General features: G+C 36.9%; 1 protein-coding gene across 1 annotated transcript in view; it reads left to right on the top strand.

Annotated features, from left to right (window-relative positions):
- Nucleotides 1-22,002, top strand: part of GLIPR1L2 (GLIPR1 like 2) — a 44,961-nt gene that overhangs the window by 4,436 nt on the left and 18,523 nt on the right. The window contains exons 2-3 of the mRNA XM_055396778.1: nt 13,875-14,120; nt 16,072-16,175. Coding sequence (XP_055252753.1) covers nt 13,875-14,120; nt 16,072-16,175 — 350 coding nt within the window. The remainder of the gene's footprint in view (nt 1-13,874; nt 14,121-16,071; nt 16,176-22,002) is intronic.

Raw genomic sequence — 22,002 nt, forward strand, 5'->3', positions numbered from 1 at the left:
GGCTTGAAGCTCAACATTCAGCAAACAAAGATCATGGCATCTGGTCCCATCACTTCATGGGAAATAGATGGGGAAACAGTGGAAACAGTGTCAGACTTTTTTGGGGGGGCTCCAAAATCACTGCCAATGCTGGTTGCAGCCATGAGATTAAAAGACGCTTACTCCTTGGAAGGAAAGTTATGACCAACCTAGATAGCATATTAAAAAGCAGAGACATTGCTTTGCCAACAAAGGTCCGTCTAGTCAAGGCTGTGGTTTTTCCCGTGGTCATGTATGGCTGTGAGAGTTGGACTGTGAAGAAAGCTGATCGCTGAAGAATTGATGCTTTTGAACTGTGGTGCTGGAGAAGACTCTTGAGAGTCCTTGGACTGCAAGTAGATCCAACCAGTCCATTCTAAAGGAGATCAATCCTGGGTGTTCATTGGAAGGACTGATGCGAAAGCTGAAACTGCAATACTTTGGCCACCTCATGCGACGAGTTGACTCACTGGAAAAGACTCTGATGCTGGGAGGGATTGGGGACAGGAAGAGAAGGGGACGACAGAGAATATAGCTGGATGGCATCACCGACTCGATGGACATGAGTTTGAGTGAACTCCAGGAGTTGGCGATGGACAGGGAGGTCTGGCGTGCTGTGATTCATGGGGTTGCAAAGAGTCGGACACGACTGAGCGACTGAACTGAACTGATATATATTTACAGTGTTGTGCCATCACTACCACTATTCATCTCCAGAACATTTTCATCCTCCCTATCTGAAACTGCAACAATTAAACACTAACTCCCCATTCCTTTCTTGCCGCTGGCAACTACCATTTTCTTTCTTGAAACCTTGACTACTCCAGGTATATCATATAAGAATCTGAAGTGTTTCTCTTTGAGATTGTCTTGTTTCACTTAGCATGTCTTCAGGGTCCATGCTGTAACATGTGTCAGAATTTCCATCCTTTAAAAGGCTGAATAATATTTCACTTTATGGATTTATGACATTTCATTTACCTATTCCTCTGTCGATGGACACTTGAATTTCTCTCACCTTTTGGCTATTGTGGATAATGCTACTGTGGACTTAGGTATCTGAATAAATATCTCTTCAATACCCTGCTTTCACTTCTATTGGTTATATACCCAGAAATGAAATTGCCAAAACAGGTAGAAATTCTGTTTGATTTTGAAGAACTGATACTCTCTTTCTCATAGTGGCTACACATTTCCCATTCCTACTAGCAATACACAGGGTTTCAGTTTCTCCAAATCTTTGCCAACACTTGTTTTCTGGGTTTTTTTTTAGTTCATAAGGGGTGTGAAGTCGTGTCATTATGGTTTTGATTTGCATTTCCATAATGATGTTAGGTTGAAATCTTTTTTCTTTACATATGTAGAATTCTTTATATGTTATATACATATATATACATATATCTATCTATATATATAGAGAGAGGATTTTTAATATATTCTAGATAAAATATCTTAAAAGATACATGATTTTCAACTGTTTTCTCCCTTTCCATAGGTTGTCTTTTCATTGTTAATAGTATCTTTTGATCCACAAAGGTTTTTAATTGTAATGAGGACTTATTCTCTATTTTTTATCATGTTACCTGTACTTTTGGTGACATATCAAAGAAATCATTGCCAAATCCAATGTCGTGAAACTTTCCCCTTTCTTTCTTCTGAGAAGTTTATAGCTTTACCAACAGGTACATAAAAAGTTCCTCAACATGACTAATCATCCAGGAAGTGCAAATTAAAGCTACAATAAAATATCACATTGTATCTGTTAGAATGTCTATCATCAAAAATGACAGGAGATAGAGAGACAAACAACACAATTACTGAAATTAAAAATACTCTCAGTTCAGTTCAGTTCAGTTCAGTCGCTCAGTCGTGTCCGACTCTCCGCGACCCCATGAATCACAGCACGCCAGGCCTCCTTGTCCATCACCAACTCCCGGAGTACACTCAAACTCATGTCCACAGAGTCGGTGATGCCATCCAGCCATCTCATTCTCCGTCGTCCCCTTCTCCTCCCGCCCCCAACCTTTCCCAGCATCAGAGACTTCTCCAGTGAGTCAACTCGTCGCATGAGGTGGCCAAAGTATTTCAGTTTCAGCTTTAGCATCAGTCCCTCCAATGAACATCCAGGATTGATCTCCTCTAGAATGGACTGGTTGGATCTCCTTGCAGTATAAGGGACTCTCAAGAGTCTTCTCCAACACCACAGTTCAAAAGCATCGATTCTTCGGCGATCAGCTTTCTTCACAGTCCAACTCTCACATCCATACATGACCACGGGAAAAACAATTGCCTTGACTAGACGGACCTTAGTTGGCAAAGTAATGTCTCTGCTCTTTAATATACTATCAAGGTTGGTCATAACTTTCCTTCCAAGGAGCAAGCGTCTTTTAATTTCATGGCTGCAATCAGCATCTGCAGTGATTTTGGAGACCAAAAAAATAAAGTCTGACACTGTTTCCACTGTTTTTCCATCTATTTCCCATGAAGTGATGGGACCAGATGCCATGATCTTTGTTTTCTGAATGTTGAGCTTCAAGCCAACCTTTTCACTCTCTTCTTTCACTTTCATCAAGAGGCTTTTGAGTTCCTCTTCACTTTCTGCCATAAGGGTAGTGTCAGCTGCATATCTGAGATTATTGATATTTCTCCCAGCAATCTTGATTCCAGCTTGTGCTTCTTCCAGCCCAGCGTTCCTCATGATGTACTCTGCATATAAGTTAAATAAGCAAGGTGACAATATACAACCTTGACGTACTCCTTTTCCTATTTGGAACCAGTCTGTTGTTCCATGTCCAGTTCTAACTGTTGCTTCCTGACCTGCATACAGGTTTCTCAAGAGGCAGGTCAGGTGGTCTGGGAGGGAATCAATAGCAGAATATCTGAAGCAGAAGAGTGAATCAAATAAAGTAAAAAAAAAAAAAAAACGAAAAGAACTGAGGATAGTTTCAGAGACCTCTAGGACAATATCAGAGTCACCAACATTCGAATTATAAGGGTCCCAGGAGAAGAAAAGAAAAAGAAAAGGTATGGGAAAATTGTCAATTCTAATGTCTTCAAAATTTTTCCCAAAAAAAAAGAAAAAGAAAGGGTATGAAAAAAATTTTAAAGAGATTAGAGTTGAAAATTTTCCCAATGGAAAAGGAAATAGTCCATCAAGTCCAAGAGGCACAAAGAGTGCAATACAAGATAAAACCAAGGAGAAACATGCCAAGACACATACTAATCAAACTAAGAAAGACTAAACACAAAGAAAGAATAATAAAAGCAGCAAGGGAGAAGCAACAAGTAACATACAAGGGAAACACAATATGCTTAACAGTTGATCTTGCAGCAGAAACTCTGCAGGCCAGAAGGGAATGGCAGGATATATTTAAAGTGCTGAAAAGTAAAAATCTAAAACCAAGATTACTGTACCCAGCAAGGATCTCATTCAAAATTGATGGAGAAAGCAAAAGATTTTCAGACAAGCAAAAGTTAAGAGAATTCAGTACCACCAAACCAGCTTTATAACAAATATTAAAGGGACTTATATAGTCAAGAAATACAAGAGAAGAAAAAAGATCTACAAAATCCACCTCAAACAATTAAGAAAATGGCAATAGGAACATATATATCAATAATTACTTTAAATGTAAGCAGATGAAATGCTCCAACCAAAAGACAGAGACTGGCTGAATGGATACAAAAACAAGACCCATATTTATGCTGTCTACAAGAAACCCACCTCAGACTTCAAGGCACATATAGACTGAAAGGGAGAGGATGGAAAAATATATTCCATGCAAATGGCAAGCAAAAGAAAGCTGGAGTAGCAATCCTCATATCAGACAAAATAGACCTTAAAATAAAGAAGTTTACAAGAAATAAGGAAGGGCACTACTTAATGATCAAGGGATCAATCCAAGAGGAAGACATAACGATTGTAAATATCTAGGCACCCAACACAGGAGCACCTTAATACGTAAGACAAACACTAACAGACATAAAAGGAGAAATTGATAGTAACACAATAATAGTAGGAGACTTTAACACCCCACTCACACCAATGGACAGATCATCAAAACAGAAAATTAATAGGGAAACACAAATCTTAAGTGATACATTAAATGAGATGGATCTCATTGATATCTTCAGGACAGTCATCCAAATGCAGAAGAATACACCTTCTTCTCAAGGGCACATGGAACAGTCTCCAGGGTAGACAACATCGTGGGTCACAAATCAAACCTCAGTAAATTTAAGAAAACCGAAATCATATCAGCATCTTCTCCAACCACATCCTATGAGACTAGATATCAATTACAAGAAAAAAACTGTAAGAAACAGAAACATATGGAGATTAAACAACACATTTCTAAATAACCAACAGGTTACTGAAGAAATCAAAATGGAAATCAAAAAATTTCTGGAAACAAATGACAATGAAAACATGACAACTAAAAACCTATGGGATGCAGCAAAAGCAGTTCTAAGAGGGAAGTTTATAGCAATACAATGCTATCTCAAGAAACAAGAAAAACATTGAATAGACAACCTAACTTTACACCTAAAACAACTGGAAAAAGAAGAACAAAAAACAAAATAAAATTAGTATAAGGAAAGATATAAAGTCTGAGCAGAAATAAATGAAAAAGAAATGAAAGAAACAATAGTAAAGATTAATAAAACTAAAAGCTGCTTCTTTGAGAAGATATACAAAATTAACAAGCCTGTAGCCAGATGCATCAAGAAAAACAGAGAGAAGAATCAAATCAACAAAATTAGAAATGAAAAAGGAGAGGTTACAACAGACAATGCAGAAATACAAAGGATTATAAGAACTTATTATGAACAGCTATATGGCAATAAAATGGATAACCTGGAAGAAATGCACAGATTCTTAGAAAAGTTCAATCTTCCAAGACTTAACCAGTAAGAAATAGAAATTATGAACAACCCAATTACAGGCACTGAAATTGAAGCTGTGATCAAAAATCTCCCAGAAAGCAAAAGCCCAAGATGAGATGGCTTCATAGGAGAATTCTGCCAAACGTTTAGAGAAGAACTAATGTCTAGCCTTATAAAACTCTTTCAAAAAATTGCATAGGAAGGAACACTTCCAAACTCATTCTATGGACCACCATCATCCCGATACCAAAACCAGACAAAGACAACACAAAAAAGGAAGACTACAGACCAATATCACTGATGAACATAGATGCAAAAATCCTCAACAAAATTTTAGCAAACAGAATTCAACAACACATCAAAAAATTCATACATCGTGATCAAGTTGGGTTTAGTCTAGGGATGCAAGGATTCTTCAATATATGCAAATTAATCAATGTGATACACCATATTAACAAATTGAAAGATAAAAACCATACAATCATCTCAATAGATGCAGAAAAAGTCTTTGACAAAAGACACACCCATTTGTGTTTAAAACTCTTCAAAAACCGGCCATAGAAGGAACCTACTTCAAGAAGTAAAGAGCATATATGATCAGTCTACAGCAAACTTTATTCTCAGTGGTGAAAACCTGAAAGCATTCCCCCTAAGATCAGTAACAAGACAAGGGTGTCCACTTTCATCACTATTATTCAACATAGTTGTGGAAGTCCTAGCTACAGCAATCAGAGAAGAAAAAGAAATAAAAGGAATCCAGATCAGAAAGAAGTAAAGCTGTCACTGTTTGCAAATGACATGATACTGTACATAGAAAACCCTAAAGATAGTATCAGAAAATTAATAGAGCTAATGAGTGAATTTAGCAAAGCTGCAGGATACAACATCAGTACACAGAAATCACTTGCATTTCTATATACTAACAATGAAAAATCAGTACGAGAAATTAAGGAATCAATCCCATTCACCATTACAACAAAAAGAATTAAATATCTAGGAATAAAGTTACCTAAGGAGATGAAAGATCTGTACACAGAAAATTATAAAGCACTGATGAAAGAAATCAGATGACATAAACAGAGGGAGAGATATTCCACGTTCCTGGGTAGGAAGAATCAATATTGTGAAAATGACTATACTACCAAATGCAACCTACAGATTCAATGCGATCCCTATCAAATTACCAGTGGCATATTTCACAGAACTAGAACAAAAAGTTTCACAATTCATATGGAAACAGAAAAGCCCCCAAATAGCCAAAGCAGTCTTGTGAAAGAAGAATGGAGCTGGAGGAATCAACCTTCCTGACTTCAGATTATACTCGAAAGCTACAGTCATCAAGACAGTATAGTACTGGCACAAAAACAGAAATATAGACCAATGGAACAAGATAGAAAGCCCAGAAATAAACCCTTGCACCTATGGGTACCTTATTTTTGACAAAGGAGGCAAGAACATACAATGGGGCAAAGACAACCTCTTCAATAAATGATGCTGGAAAAACTGGGCAGCTGAATGTAAAAGAATGAAATTAGAACACTTTCTAACACCATACACAAAGATAACCTCAAAATGGATGAAAGACATAAATGTAAGACCAGAAACTATAAAACTCTTAGAGGAAAACACTCAATGACATAAATCCAAGCAAGATCCTCTATGACCCACCTCCTTGAGTAATGGAAATAAAAACAAAAGTAAACAAGTGGTACCTGATTAAACTTAAAAGCTTTTGCACAGCAAAGAAAACTATAAGCAAGGTGAAAAGACAACCCTCCGAATGGGAGAAAATAATAGCAAATGAAATAGCTGACAAAGGATTAATTTCCAAAATATACCACCAGCCTCATACAACTCAATGCCAGAAAAACAGCCCAATCAAAAGTGAGAAAAAGACCTAAACAGACATTTCCCCAAAGAAGATAAACAGAAGGCTAATAAACACATGAAAAGATGTTCAATGTCGCTCATTATTAGAGAAATGCAAATCAAACCTACAAAGAGATATTACCTCACATCTGTCAGAATGGCCATCATCAAAAAGTCTACAAACAATAAATTCTGGACAGGGTGTGGAGAAAAAGGAACACTCTTGCACTGTTGGTGGGAATGTAAATTGATACAGTCACTATGGAAGACGGTGTGGAGATTCCTTAGAAAACTAGGAATAAAACCAGTGTATGACCCAGCAACCCCACTCCTAGGAATATACCCTGAGGAAACAAAAGTTGAAAAAGACACATGTATCCCATTGTTCACTGCAGTACTATTTACAATAGCTAGAAGATGGAAGCAACCTAGATGTTGATTGACAGATGAATGGATAAAGAAGTTGTGGTACATATGTGCAAAGGAATATTATTCAGCCATAAAAAGGAACGCCTTTGAGTCAGTTCTAATGAGGTGGATGAACCTAGAACCAATTATACAGAGTGAAGTGAGTCAGAAAGAGAAAGAGAAATCTCATATTCTAACACATATATATGGAATCTAGAAAAATAGTATGGGAGAATTTACTTACAGGGCAGCAGTGGAGAAGCAGACACAGAGAATAGACTTATGGACATGTGGAGAGGAGAGGAGAGGGTGAGATGTGTGGAAAGAGTAACATGGAAACTTAGATTACCATATGTAAAATAGATAGCCAATGGGAATTTGTGTATGGCTCAGGAAACTCAAACAGGGACTCTGATTAAACCTAGAGGGGTGGGATGGGAGGGAGTTTCAAAAGGGAGGAGATATATGTATACCTATGGCTGATTCATGTTGAGGTTGGACAGAAAACAACAAAATTCTGTAAAGCAGTTATCTTTCAATAAAATACATAAATAAAAGGACAGGAGAAAACAAATGTTTGTGAGAATGTGGAGAAAAGGGAACCTTTGTGCATTATTAGTAGAAATGTATATTCATGGAAAACAGTATGGAGGTTCCCCCAAAATTATTTTTTTAAAGTTCTGTGTGATCCAGCAACACCACACTTAGGTAGCTGCATCCAAAGGAAATGACAACAGAATATCACAGAGATGTATGCATTCTTACGTTCATTGCAGCACTATTCACAATAGCAAAGCTATGGAAACAACCTGCGTGTCCATCAATGAGTGAATGAACAAAGAAGTAGTAGTATGTATACATACAATGGAAATCTCATGGTTCAGCCATGAGAAAGAAGGAAATCCTGCCTTTTACAGCAACTTGGAGGGAACTTGAAGGCATTGTCCTAAATGAAATAAGCCAGATAAAGACAGCTATTACATTTTATTGATGTTTAGTTGAACTGTGCACTTCCAGATGTTCAAACTGGATTTAGAAAAGGCAGAGGAACCAGAGATCAAATTACCAACATCTGGATCATCGGAAAAGCAAGAGTTCCGGAAAAACATCTATTTCTGCTTTACTGACTATGCCAAAGCCTTTGACTATGTGGATCACAATAAACTGTAGAAAATTCTGAAAGAGATGGGAATACCAGACCATCTGACCTGCCTCTTGAGAAACCTGTATACAGGTCAGGAAGTAACAGAACTACACATGGAACAACAAATTGGTTCCACATAGGAAAAGGAGTACATCAAGGCTGTATATTGTCACCCTGCTTATTTAACTTATATGCAGAGTACATCATGAGGAACGCTGGGCTGGATGAAGCACAAGCTGAAATCAAGATTGCTGGGAGAAATATCAATAACCTCAGATATGCAGATGACACCACCCTTATGGCAGAAAGTGAAGAAGAACTAAAGAGCCTCTTGATGAAAGTGAATGAGGAGAGTGAAAAAGTTGGCTTAAAGCTCAACATTCAGAAAACAAAGATCATGACATCTGGTCCCGTCACCTCATGGCAAACAGTGGAAACAGTGGGTGACTTTATTTTGGAGTGCTCCAAAATCACTGCAGATGGTGACTGCATCCATGAAATAAAAAGATGCTTACTCCTTGGAAGAATAGTTATAAAGCAGAGACATTACTTTGCCAAAAAGCTCCATCTAGTCAGGGCTATGGGTTTTCCAGTAGTCATGCATAGATGTGCAAGTTGAACTATAAAGAAAGCTGAGCACTGCAGAATTAATGCTTTTGTACCATGGTGTTGGAGAATACTCTTGAGAGTCCCTTGGACTGCAAGGAGATCCACTCTGTCCATCCTAAAGGAAATCAGCCCTGAATGTTCATTGGAAGGACTGATGTTGAAGCTGAAACTCCAATACTTTGGCCACCTTATGTGAAGAGCTGACTCATTGGAAAAGACCCTGATGCTGGGAAAGATTGAAGGCAGGAGGAGAAGGGAACGACAGAGGATGAGATGATTGGATGGCATCACCGATTCAATGAACATGAGTTTGAGTAAACTCCGGGAGTTGGTGATGGACAGGGAGGCCTGGCATGCTGCAGTCCATGGGTTGCAAAGAGTTGGACACGCCTGAGCAACTGAACTGAACTGACTGAGTTGCTCAGTTGTGTCTGACTCATTTTGTGACCCCCATGGACTGTAGCCTGCCAGGCTCCACTGTCCATAGGATTTCCCAGCAAGAATACTAGAGTGGGTTGCCATAAAATGGGTTGCCAGGAAATCTTCCCAACTCAGGGATTGAACTTGCATCTCCTGCGTTGGCAGGCAGATTCTTTACCACTGAGCCTCCAGGGAAGCCCCAAATATTGCATGGTATCATTTACATGTGGAATCTGGAAAAAAAAAAAAAGAAGTCAAATCATAGAACCATGACAGTAAATATTCCAGAGGCAGAAATTCCAATTCTAGGTATCTTTCCAAAGGGTGAGAAAAGGAAACACTAATTCAAACAGGTATCTATACTCCTATGTTCATTGCAGCATAATTCACAATATCCAAGAAATGGAAGCAACCTAAGTGGCCGTGGATAGATGAATGGATAGAGAAGACGCGGTATATACAATATTACTCAGCCATAAAAAGAGTAAATTCTTGCTATTAGCGACAGCATGAATGGACCTAGAAGGTATTATGCTAAGTGAAATAAGTCAAACAGAAAAAGACAAATACTATACAATTTCACTTACGTGTGGAATCTGACAAACGAAACAAACCATCAAACAGAAACAAAGCCACATATAAAAAGAAAAATGGGTGATTGATTGCCAGAGGGGAGGGCAAGGAATGAGTGAAATAGGTGAGGAAAATTAACAAACTTACAGTGACAAAACACATGAGTAAGGGAAATTAAATGTACAACATGGAAAATATAGTCAATAGTAATGTAATAACTTTGTATAGAGACAGAATGCACCTAGAATTGTTGTGCTGATCATTTTGTAATATATGGAAATGTCAAACCAGTATGTTGTTCACCAGTAACTGATATATGTTGTATGTCAATTATACTTTAAAAAAAACAACCAAACTGATAGAAAAAGAGATCAGATTTGTGGTTATCGAGGGGAGGGGAGGGATTGGATGAAAGTGGTAAAAAGTACAAAATTCCAGTTATAAGATAAATAAATCCTACGAATGTGATATCCTAATGATTATTGTAATTACTACTGCTGATGTTATCTGAAAGTGTTAAAAGAGCAAATCCTGAGTTCTCATCACAAGGGAAAAACATTTTTTTCTCTTTATTTTATATCTGTATGAGGTAATGGATGTTCATTAAACATTTTGTGGTAATCATTTCATGATGTATTATGCGACTTTTTGTGGCCCCATGGAATTCTCCAAGTCAGAACCCTGGTGTGGGTAGCCATTCCCTTGTTCAGGGTATTGTCCCAACGCAGGGATCCAACCCAGGTCTCCCACATTGCAGGCAGATTCTTTACCAGCTGAACCACCAGGAAAGCCCAGGTATTATGCTATACACCTTAAGGTTATACGGGGCTGTGTGCCAATTATATCTCAATATGAATGGAAGGAAAAAACCCACTTAGAATAGTGGTTAGTGCACTATAAGCATATGGTGTGTTGTGTAAGCAATATGCAAAGTTAAGAAGTAGAAAGATGGTCCATGGAGCTTTATTTGTAAATGGGAAAAGATCAGAAGGGCCATCAATTGTGGAATGATAAGATTTATTACATCTCCTAGCCACACTGTGTAATACTATGAAGAGTTTTAAAAAGTTAGGTAGATTTATTTGTGCTAATAAGGAATAATCTCTCTGAGTGAAAACTGCATGTGGCAGGCCAGTGCTATTGTGTGTGGTATGATGAAAACAGTGCAAGGATCAAGATCATAAAAAATTCATCTAAAATACCCTCACATATCTTATTTTGGGTAGTGTGTACATGGAGATAGAGAAATGTGTACATAAGCCATATTTTTAGCAATGATCACCTTTGGGAAAGAAAATAGTGTGGGAAGGGAGTTCAGTTCAGTTCAGTCACTCAGTCGTGTCCGACTCTCCGCAACCCCATGAATCACAGCACGCCAGGCCTCCCTGTCCATCACCAACTCCCGGAGTTCACTCAAACTCATGTCCACAGAGTCGGTGATGCCATCCAGCCATCTCATTCTCCGTCGTCCCCTTCTCCTCCCGCCCGCAACCTTTCCCAGCATCAGAGTCTTTTCCAGTGAGTCAACTCGTCGCATGAGGTGGCCAAAGTATTGGAGTTTCAGCTTTAGCATCAGTCCCTCCAATGAACACCCAGGATCGATCTCCCTTAGAATGGACTGGTTGGATCTCCTTGCGGTACAAGGGACTCTCAAGAGTCTTCTCCAACACCACAGTTCAAAAGCATCAATTCTTCGGCGATCAGCTTTCTTCACAGTCCAACTCTCACATCCATACATGACCACGGGAAAAACCATAGCCTTGACTAGATGGACCTTTGTTGGCAAAGTAATGTCTCTGCTTTTTAATACACTATCAAGGTTGGTCATAACTTTCCTTCCAAGGAGTAAGCATCTTTTAATTTCATGGCTGCAATCAGCATTTGCAGTGATTTTGGAGCCCCAAAAAATAAAGTCTGACACTGTTTCCACTGTTTTTCCATCTATTTCCCATGAAGTGATGGGACCAGATGCCATGATCTTCGTTTTCTGAATGTTGAGCTTCAAGCCAACCTTTTCACTCTCCTCTTTCACTTTCATCAAGAGGCTTTTGAGTTCCTCTTCACTTTCTGCCGTAAGGGTGGTGTCATCTGCATATCTGAGGTTATTGATATTTCTCCCAGCAATCTTGATTCCAGCTTGTGCTTCTTCCAGCCCAGCGTTCCTCATGATGTATTCTGCATATAAGTTAAATAAGCAAGGTGACAATATACAACCTTGACGTACTCCTTTTCCTATTTGGAAACAGTCTGTTGTTCCATGTACAGTTCTGACTGTTGCTTCCTGACCTGCATACAGGTTTCTCAAGAGGCAGGTCAGGTGGTCTGGGATTCCCATCTCTTTCAGAATGTTCCACAGTTGATTGTGATCCACACAGTCAAAGTCTTTGGCATAGTCAATAAAGCAGAAATAGATGGTTTTCTGGAACTCTATTGCTTTCTCCATGATCCAGTGGATGTTGGCAATTTGATCTCTGGTGCCTCTGCCTCTTCTAAAACCTGCTTGAACATCTGAGAGTTCACGGTTCACATATTGCTGAAGCCTGGCTTGGAGAATTTTGAGCATGACTTTACTAGCGTGTGAGATGAGTGCAACTGTGCGGTAGTTTGAGCATTCTTTGGCATTGCCTTTCTTTGGGATTGGAATGAAGACTGACCTTTTCCAGTCTTGTGGCCACTGCTGAGTTTTCCAAATTTGCTGGCATATTGAGTGTAGCACTTTCACAGCATCATCTTTCAAGATTTGAAATAGCTCAACTGGAATTCCATCACCTCCACTAGCTTTGTTCATAGTGATGCTTTCTAAGGCCCACTTGACTTCACATTCCAAGATGTGTGGCTCTAGGTCAGTGATCACGTTATTGTGCCTATCTTGGTCGTGAAGATCTTTTTTGTACAGTTCTTCTGTGTATTCTTGCCACCTCTTCTTAATATCTTCTGCTTCTGTTAGGTCCATACCATTTCTGTCCTTTATCGAGCCCGTCTTTGCATGAAATGTTCCCTTGGAATCTCTAATTTTCTTGAAGAGATCTCTTGTTTTTCCTATTCTAAAGGGAGGGGATATGCTAAAAGCCTGATTTATTTTCTATAAGGTATTTTCTGTTTAAACTATGAAACTAACCAAGAAAACTCTAAGGAAATCTTAGTAATGTTTTCAGAAATGTTTATTTTCAAATATACTGTAACGTACATTTTTAGCATGTTGGTTTTAGAACTATTGATTTTTCTATTTGTGTTTTTTTTGTTGTTGTTCTTGTCCTTAACTAAACAATGACCATTATACTAACCCTCTGAATATGACAGAAGTACACATTTTTGGATGTTTCCATAAATGAAAGGTGGCAGCAACTTGTGATATTTTCTCACATTTCTGGAAACATCCATAAAACTTTACATGTACCTCTTGTATAACGTTTACAAACTACCTCTATATGTTAAAATTATATACACATGTATATGTGTGTATATATATATATGTATGTATTATCCCAGGTTGTTGTAATAACAATAAGCAACTAGAGGACAAAATTTATGTTGACTTCATTTTATTCCTTAAAGTACAACAGTTTGGATATAATCAGTGCTCAATAAATAGTTCTTAAATATGTTAAATTATTGTATTATTATGTATAAAAGGCATGAGGTTAAAAATATGCATTTTCTGAATAGACTACAGGTAAGAGTATTATAATCATTTGCATAATCTAAAAATCTGACTTTATAATTACAAAATATGCATAGGCCTTCATCTCAGGAAGTAGTTGTTTCATTTATAATTATCTCAAAACACTTTTCCTCCTTAATAAACTCCACAAATCAGACTTATAGGCACAAAATAAGAATTGTTTTCCTCAAATCTAACTATGAGAATTCAAGGAAAATAATTTAAGCACAAAAAAAGCCTTCATTATTATTATTTGTTTTCTTTGCCTTTTTCATTTTTTTTCAGACTTGGGATGTAGCTTTGTCACGGACTGCTAGAGCATGGGGGAAAAAATGTGTGTTTGAGCGTAATATTCATTTAGAAGAACTATATATGGCCCATCCTAAATTTAATGGTATTGGTGAAAATATATGGGTCGGCCCTGAAAATGAATTTACTGCAAGTATTGCTATCAGAAGTTGGTTTGAGCAGAGGAAAAAGTACAATTTTGAAAAGAACAGTTGCTCTGATAATTGTTCTAACTATATACAGGTATCTAATTTTATATTATTAATTCAATAGACTCCTTAATTGTTTTACTACTAAGTTTTTATTGATTGTTTCAATTTTATAAATAAATTCAAATGGTAAAATTACTTCCTCTAATAGAATCAAAATTCTGATCAGTCCTAGATCTTCTGAATGTTCATAATTTCTTCTATTTGCTTGAACCATACAATTAAAACATTCCTTTAAATATAGTAAATCTAATCTCCATACCCAAAGATGAAAGGTACCTTTCTAAAATAGCTCATGCTAGAAATGGAAGTAAACAGTAAATAAAAATTAGTTCTAGTTTATTGACTATTTAAACATAAATAAGAGACTTGATTTTTTTTTCATGAATCAGTACACATACTATGGTATATGTATGTATGAAAACATTTTAATTGCAAATGCATAGTATTATTTTCTTGCCTCAAATCTAACAATTCACCCTTATACTTTGTACTCCAAGAATACTGAACCAGTTTTTATTTCCTTTGCATACGTTTATTATTTTACATATTACATTTTTCATAATCATTACTGTATGAATCTAATACTATGCAAAGGGCAGGGATCTTGTCTTCTCATCCATGTATTCTCAGCACATCAACATGACATTATTTAGGTCTTCAATAAATATTTGTATCAGGAATCAAGAAACTATTTAATTAACTTCCAAGCTCATTGGATATGGGGAAGAGGGAGGTGGGAGAGGGGTTCAAGGGGGGGAACACATGTACACCCAGGGCAGATTCATGTCAATGTATGGCAAAACCAACCAATATATTAATGTAAAGTAATTTGCCTCCAATAAATAAAATAAATAAAAGATGATTATTTTTCAATCAGTCAGTTCTGATGTAGAACTTAAAATTTTGGAATTTTTTCATGTTGAACTCGTGTCTTTCTGTTCCATCAAATGAATCATCTTTCAAAAAAATTTTTGATCAATTCTTTCTTCTGGAAAATGAGAGGCTCTCTATTATCTTACTCTTGTCAAAGCTAAACTCCTTTATATGACTTCAGTACTTTGAGTAAACCAAGTCTCCTCCCTGACCTACTCCTCTGTATTTTTTCCTCCTTAAATCTAGTTTCCTAGACACTTTCATCTCCTGCATTTGACTTGACTTCAACTGCTGCAGACATTCCAGTCTCTATTCTTTTAATGCATTGCTCTATTTCTTTTGGAGTCACACACCTTTAAAACTGCCAAGACTTATAGAGAAAAGGAAAACAAATGGTTTCTTCCTGTCCCACAGAGGTTAGCAAAACAATTTTTTTCTTTCTTCACTTAAACGTATCGGGACAATTAAAGACACTCAGGAATTATTTTCTGGAATATCTTTAATTGTTTTCCTATTTTCATTCCAAGACCTGTCTTGCAAGAAATTATTTTATAGGAACCAGCTCTTTTACTCATTTTTTAAAATGAAAAGCCCAGACTTTATTTTACTTTAAAATAGAATTTCCTCAGTAAAAGAAAAGAAAAATACTGCAACATTCAATTACTTTCTACTCTTGTATTTCTTTTCCTTCTCTTCTATAATCTTACTGTCCCCTCTTTTTCTTCTTTCTATTCATGACTTCCATTCTTCCAAGGCTTTTCTCTTCTCATTTCCCTCTTCCTCTCTGCCAATAACCTGGAACTCTCAGATTTAACAAAATGTTGAAAATTGATTCTTCCTTCCTTATTCTGGATCAGTTTTTCTCAGACTTTTTATCCTAAGAATACAGTATTGGCAGAACCTATTGAAATGTTTCTCTAATTACAGTTTTGTAAATGCTTAACTAAATTCATGATAGTTTTCTGCCTGTATCCAAATGAAGAATAGTTCATATTCCTTGAATTGGCTTGGTTAAAGTTCTATGTGTATTGAATATACTATTGATTATACTATGGCAGAGTAAATGTTTAGAATTAAATTTTATGTTTTCTTTGAAAATTTTATTTTAGCTTGTTTGGGACAGGTCTTACAAAGTTGGTTGTGCTGTTACTCCATGTTCAAGAATTGGACGTATTAAACAGGCAGCACTTTTCATATGCAACTATGCACCAGGGTAAGTTCCTTTACATTTTTAAAAGAATATTAAAATAATTTGGGGATTTTTAAAGGATTCCAGCCTCCCTAGAAGTTTGGTTGCCCCATATGACTGAACTTTCAACATATTCTTCTAAATGTCTTTGTGAACTATAAAAGAATTAATTATAAGATAGCAATTAAAGAGTTTATATTGAAGTATTTTTAATTCTATAATAAAATGAGTCATAATTTAGGCATACTAATTTTACCTGTAGATAGCCAAATATTACTTCCAAAGGGAGTTTTAAGTTTGGTATTATTTCATAGTACCTAGGCTACTTAAGATTTAAATTATTTTCTAAAATTGTTTATTTCCATATTTTTATAAAAAGAAAATAAGGTATGTTGTAAGAATTACATCAGGAGCACCTAAGTTTTATAACATGAAGGACTCTTAATTGACTATCCTCCAGAGGTTGCATTATTAATTGGTGCTAGTCTCATAAATATAAGGAATCATAATAACCCAGAGGTGGAAAAGTGTATCAGAAGTCTTCTAGTCAAGCTATCCATATGACACTTGAATTCTTAACACTTACCATGTAATTATTTACCTATACCAAAAAACTTTCCAATGATAGGAAATAACTACCTTCCAAAATAGCCTCTATTTCTGGAGAACTTGATTGGAAAGCCTCAAGTTTTCCTACAGGTCAGTAGGATCCTATAAATAATGTTGTTAAAATGAGTAATTGAAGTGAGAAAATATCCTAATCAACATGCCAAGAAAAATTAGCTACATTCTAGGACTGAGAAGGATCTTCTTAATACATAAATAAAATGCTTCTGAGACTAAGCCAAAAAAAGAAAGGAAAACAGAACAATGACTGCTAATTGATGATTGTATTCCCCTAGAAAGGAAAAACAACAGAGCTGTGAATGTAGGTCGAATTAGATTCAGAAAGCCACTTCCTAAATGGAAGCTTTGCTGACTTTGAACATAGGCATAAAAAACAAATCTGAAATGTAGAGTAATGGCAAAAGTTTTTAGACTTCTTTCAGTCTTACAAAGTGGAAGCATTGGGATGTTTCCAACTACATGGAATAGCTTTTAAAAGTTGATGTGTCCACAAGAACAGTAAAGACTGACAATGCTTAGTTTGTAGTCGTGAAAGAGACTTAAAAGTGAACATATAAACAAATGATGTTTAATTAAATAATGAAATATGCCATAGAAACAGCACAATAAGCAAATAGCGGATAACTACTAGAGAATATACATAGTCGCTCAGTCACGTCTGACTCTTCGCAACCCTTCAGACTGCAACCCACCAGGCTCCTCTGTCCATGGAATTCTCCAGGCCAGAATACTGGAGTGGGTTTCCATTTCCTTCTCCAGAATATAGGTAGGATATCTGTGAAAGCAGGTGGCATTTGAGTTGAAAGCCAAAAGATGAAGAGATGGCTAAAAAATATTTCAGGTAGAAGTGAGAGCACATAGTATAAAATCTCTGAGCTTGAAATGAGTTTAACATGTTTGATAAATGAATAATTGTGGTTAGAGGTAGAAAGTTAGGTGACAACTAAACCAAATAGAATATCACTGGCCAGGTTAGGATTTGGGGGTTTATTCTACACAATGGCAAAACCATGGGAAAGTTTTAAGCAAGTAAGTGGCATGATCTAAAACTATGATTTGAAAAGAAAAGCAAAAGTGAAAGTTGCTCAGTCGTGTCCAACTCTTTGTGACCTCATGGACTATGCCATCCGTCAAAATCTCCAGACCAGAATACTGGAGTGGGTAACCTTTCTCTTTTCCAGGGGATCTTCCCAACCCAGAGATCCAATGCAGGTCTCCCACACTGCAGGTGGATTCTTTACCAGCTAAGCCACAAGGGAAGTCCTTTGAAAATAAAACTTAACAATAAAAGATTGCTCTTGCTATTATGGTGAAAATGCAGTATAGGAAAACAAGGGTACAAAGAGAAACAAGCACAATTGGAGACTTTCTGTAGTACAGGCTGTAGACTTGTATCTTAGGTTAGACTTTTAGTATGTGGATTGGTTTTTATTCAGTTCAGTTCAGCTGCTCAGTCATGTCTGACTCTTTGTGACCTCATGGACTGCAGCATGCCACACTTCCCTGTCCTTCACCAACTCCTGGAGTTTGCTCAAACTCATATCCACTGAGTCGGTGATGCCATCCAACCATCTCATCCTCTGTTGTCCCCTTCTCCTCCTGCCTTCAATCTTTCCCAGCATCAGGGTCTTTTCCAATGAGTCAGTTCTTCATATCAGGCGGCCATAGTACTGGAGCTTCAGCTTCAACATCAGTCCTTCCAATGAATATTCAGGACTGATTTCCTTTAGGATTGACTGGTTTGATCTCCTTGCAGTCCAAGGGACTCTCAAGAGTCTTCTCCAACACCACAGTTCAAAAGCATCAATTCTTTGGCACTCAGCTTTGTTTATGGTCCAACTCTCACATCCATACATGACCACTGGAAAAAACATAGTTTTGATGATACAGACCTTTGTCGGCAAGTTATGTCTCTGCTTTTTAGTATGCTGTCTAGGTTGGTCATAGCTTTTCTTCCAAGGAGTAAACATCTTTTAATTTCATGGCTGCAGTCACCATCTTCAGTGATTTTGGAGCCCAAGAAAATAAAGTCTGTCACTGTTTCCATTGTTTCCCCATCTTTGCCATGAGATGATGGGACTGGATGCCATAATCCTAGTTTTTTGAATGTTGAGTTTTAAGCCAACTTTTTCATTCTCCTATTTTACTTTCATCAATAGGCTCTTTAGTTCCTCTTTACTTTCTGCCATAAGGGTGGTGTCATCTGCATATCTGAGGTTATTGATATTTCTCCTGGCAATCTTTATTCTAGCTGGTGCTTCATCCAGCCTGACATTTCACGTGATGTACTCTGCATATGAGTTAAATAAGCAGGGTGGCAATATACAGCCTTGATGTACTCCTTTCCCAGTTTGGAACCAGTCTGTTGTTCCATGGCCCATTATAACTGTTGCTTCTTGACCTGCCTGCAGATTTCTCAGGAGGCAGGTCAGGTCTGGTGTTCCCATCTCTTTCAGAATTTTCCACAGTTTGTTGTGATACACACAGTCAAAGGCTTTGGTGTAGTCAATAAAGCAGAAGCAGATGTTTTTTTGGAACTCTCCTGCTTTTCCTATGATCCAACGGCTGTTAGCAAGTTGATTTCTGGGAAATCCAGAGATCCTTTAGAAATCCTTTTCTAAATCCAGCTTAAACATCTAGAAGTTCTCAGTTCACATGCTGTTGAAGCCTCGCTTGGAGAATTTTGAGGATTACTTTGCTGGCATGTGAGAGAAGTGCAATTTGCTCTGGGAATGGTTTGAAGTAAACTGCTGCTATAAAGGCCCTGACATAGAAATGAATTGCAGTCCTGAATGAGATCACCTTATGGAAGAGGAAGTTTGGTGAATTAAGTACTAAGATCTAGAGTAATACAGTATTTCAACCTAAGGCAAAAGAGCTGACAAAGGAGAGTGAAGAGGCTAATAAGATAAGAGGGAAACCCAAACAAGGATACTTGGAATCCACATGAAGATACTTGGAATCCACATGTGGCTACTTGGAATCCACATGAAGAACATGAGTCATGATGCCCAAAGTGGTTAACTGTATGAGATACTCCTCAAAGAATTAGAAAGAAAAATGAGGAAGGAAAGATGACATTTCCATTTGATAAGATGAAAGTATTTGTTAACCTTAATAACAGGAGTGACCTATAGACACAGTAGGAGAAGGAGAATAGTGGGGTGAACTGAGAGAGAAGCATTGACGTATATATATATATTACTATGTGTAAAATAGATAGCTAGTGCCATGACTGTAGTGATAACATGAACCTACTAGATGTTAGGATTACTCTTCTTTCCACCCATTTGTCCCATAGGCTTCTTTGTCTTGAAATGTTTACAACTATTTTTTCTTTGATACGGACATTGGAAAGTCTACTGATGAAGGATCTAGGTTGGCTCATATATTAGGCACCTCAGCCCAAGGTTTATTTGATATGCACTCAAAATAGGCAGTCATAGCTATCTTTCTTAAGAATAGTTGGTAGAAAAATCAGTTCATCACAGTCTTATAAAATACTTCATCAGAGAGAAAATAAGAAAGCCAAATTGAAAATTAGAATGTGTAGTGGACTGAATGGTGACCCCTCACTAAAGGATGTATCCAGGTCCTAATTCAAAGAACTTGTGAATATTAACTTATTAATACATGGCAAGAGTGAATAGTGCCTTATAAAAGAGATATAAGATATGTTTAAGATAAGGATCTTGAGAGGAGGCAGTTGTCTTATTCAGATAGGACCTCAATGCAATTACTTGTACCCTCATAAGAAAGGAGAAGGGGATTCAACACTAGACACACAAAAGAGAAAAAGGCAATGTACTGTGGAGGGAGAGGTTGAAGTGCTACATTCAGAAATCAAGGAACTCCTGGAGCCACCGGGAGCTGGGAGAGTCAAGGAATTTTCTCTGTGAGCCTTTGAAGGGAGCAAAGTCCTGACAGCACCTTGAATTTGATTTGGACTTCAGACCTCCAGAACTTAGAAAACAAATTTCTATCGTTTTAAACCACCCAGTTTGTGGCAATTTGTTAAAGTAGCAACAGCAAGCTAGTACAGAATAGGAGAATAAGATAGATTTAGCAATAGGGAAAATATGAGTCAATGACAATCTTGAAAATGTTCATAACACAAAGATGGAGAACAGAAGTAAAAATATACGGAAAAAGAAAGGAACCATGTAGGGTGATAAATCTATAAATTAGTGCTCCTAAAGAACAGAAAATAAATGGAACAGAAATAATAATCAGGGAAAAGAAAACAATAAGCAGAAGAAAAGAATCTACAGAGAGTAAAAGCTATAGAGAATCTACAGAGAATATATAAAGCTTGAGATAGCTTACAATGCATCAGAAAAAGTGAACTGAAGCAGTATTTACATATGTCATTTCCTAGTGCTTATTTTCAATTTCAAAAGTAAAACCTTATACATTTCTGGGAATTCCTTGGTACTCCAGTTAAGATTCCACACTTTCACTGCTAAGAGCACAGGTTCTTTCCCTATTTGGGGAAATGAGATCCCACAAGCCCTGTGGTGTGATCAAAAAATAATAAAACTTAAAAATTATATATTTCTAAGCAAAACACAGTGAAGTAAAATAAAAGAGCATTAATTAGATTAGCCTTGAATTTAGATACTGAAGGGGGTACAGCCAAAGATGAGCATTAGAATTTAAACTTAAGTGATAATTTTATTAACAGAGCTAGGAAAAGATGTAGGTTGGAGGGGAAAAAAATTGGTTATTAGACATGTTGCATCTGCCTGCAGGATCTTTTATTTAAATACATTTGTAGTAGGTGTATTTAAACAATAACTAAGCAATAAAATTCTACATTATTTACATTGTGTCTATCCTGAAAACACTTGCAGACCATTGGGAAAGAAATTTAAAAAAAAATACACAACATTAACCAAATACACCCAATATCTGTATTTTAAATAGAAAAGAGTTGCTGTAAAAGCAGGTATGAAATCATGGGCTGGGAAAAAAGACGTTAACAAGGGATGTCTAGGCTGAGATTAAAGAAGTATTCAAGAAATTTCTAGAAGGTGTAAATAATAAGATTTGTAGTTTATTGTTTTAAATAATCCAAGAGAGGAAATAGTCAAGGAATATTCTCAAATTTATGACTCGGTCACGAATGGTGTTGACATTAACTGCAAAGGGGAACAGGGAACCTTTTGGGAGGAAAGATGATGAGTTCCATTTTATACATAATGACTTTGGGTTGGCTATGAAA

The sequence above is a fragment of the Moschus berezovskii genome, chromosome 6 (genome assembly GCF_049115385.1).
Source record: "Moschus berezovskii isolate FMDL1 chromosome 6, NW_MosBer_1.0, whole genome shotgun sequence".
NCBI lineage: Eukaryota > Metazoa > Chordata > Mammalia > Artiodactyla > Moschidae > Moschus > Moschus berezovskii.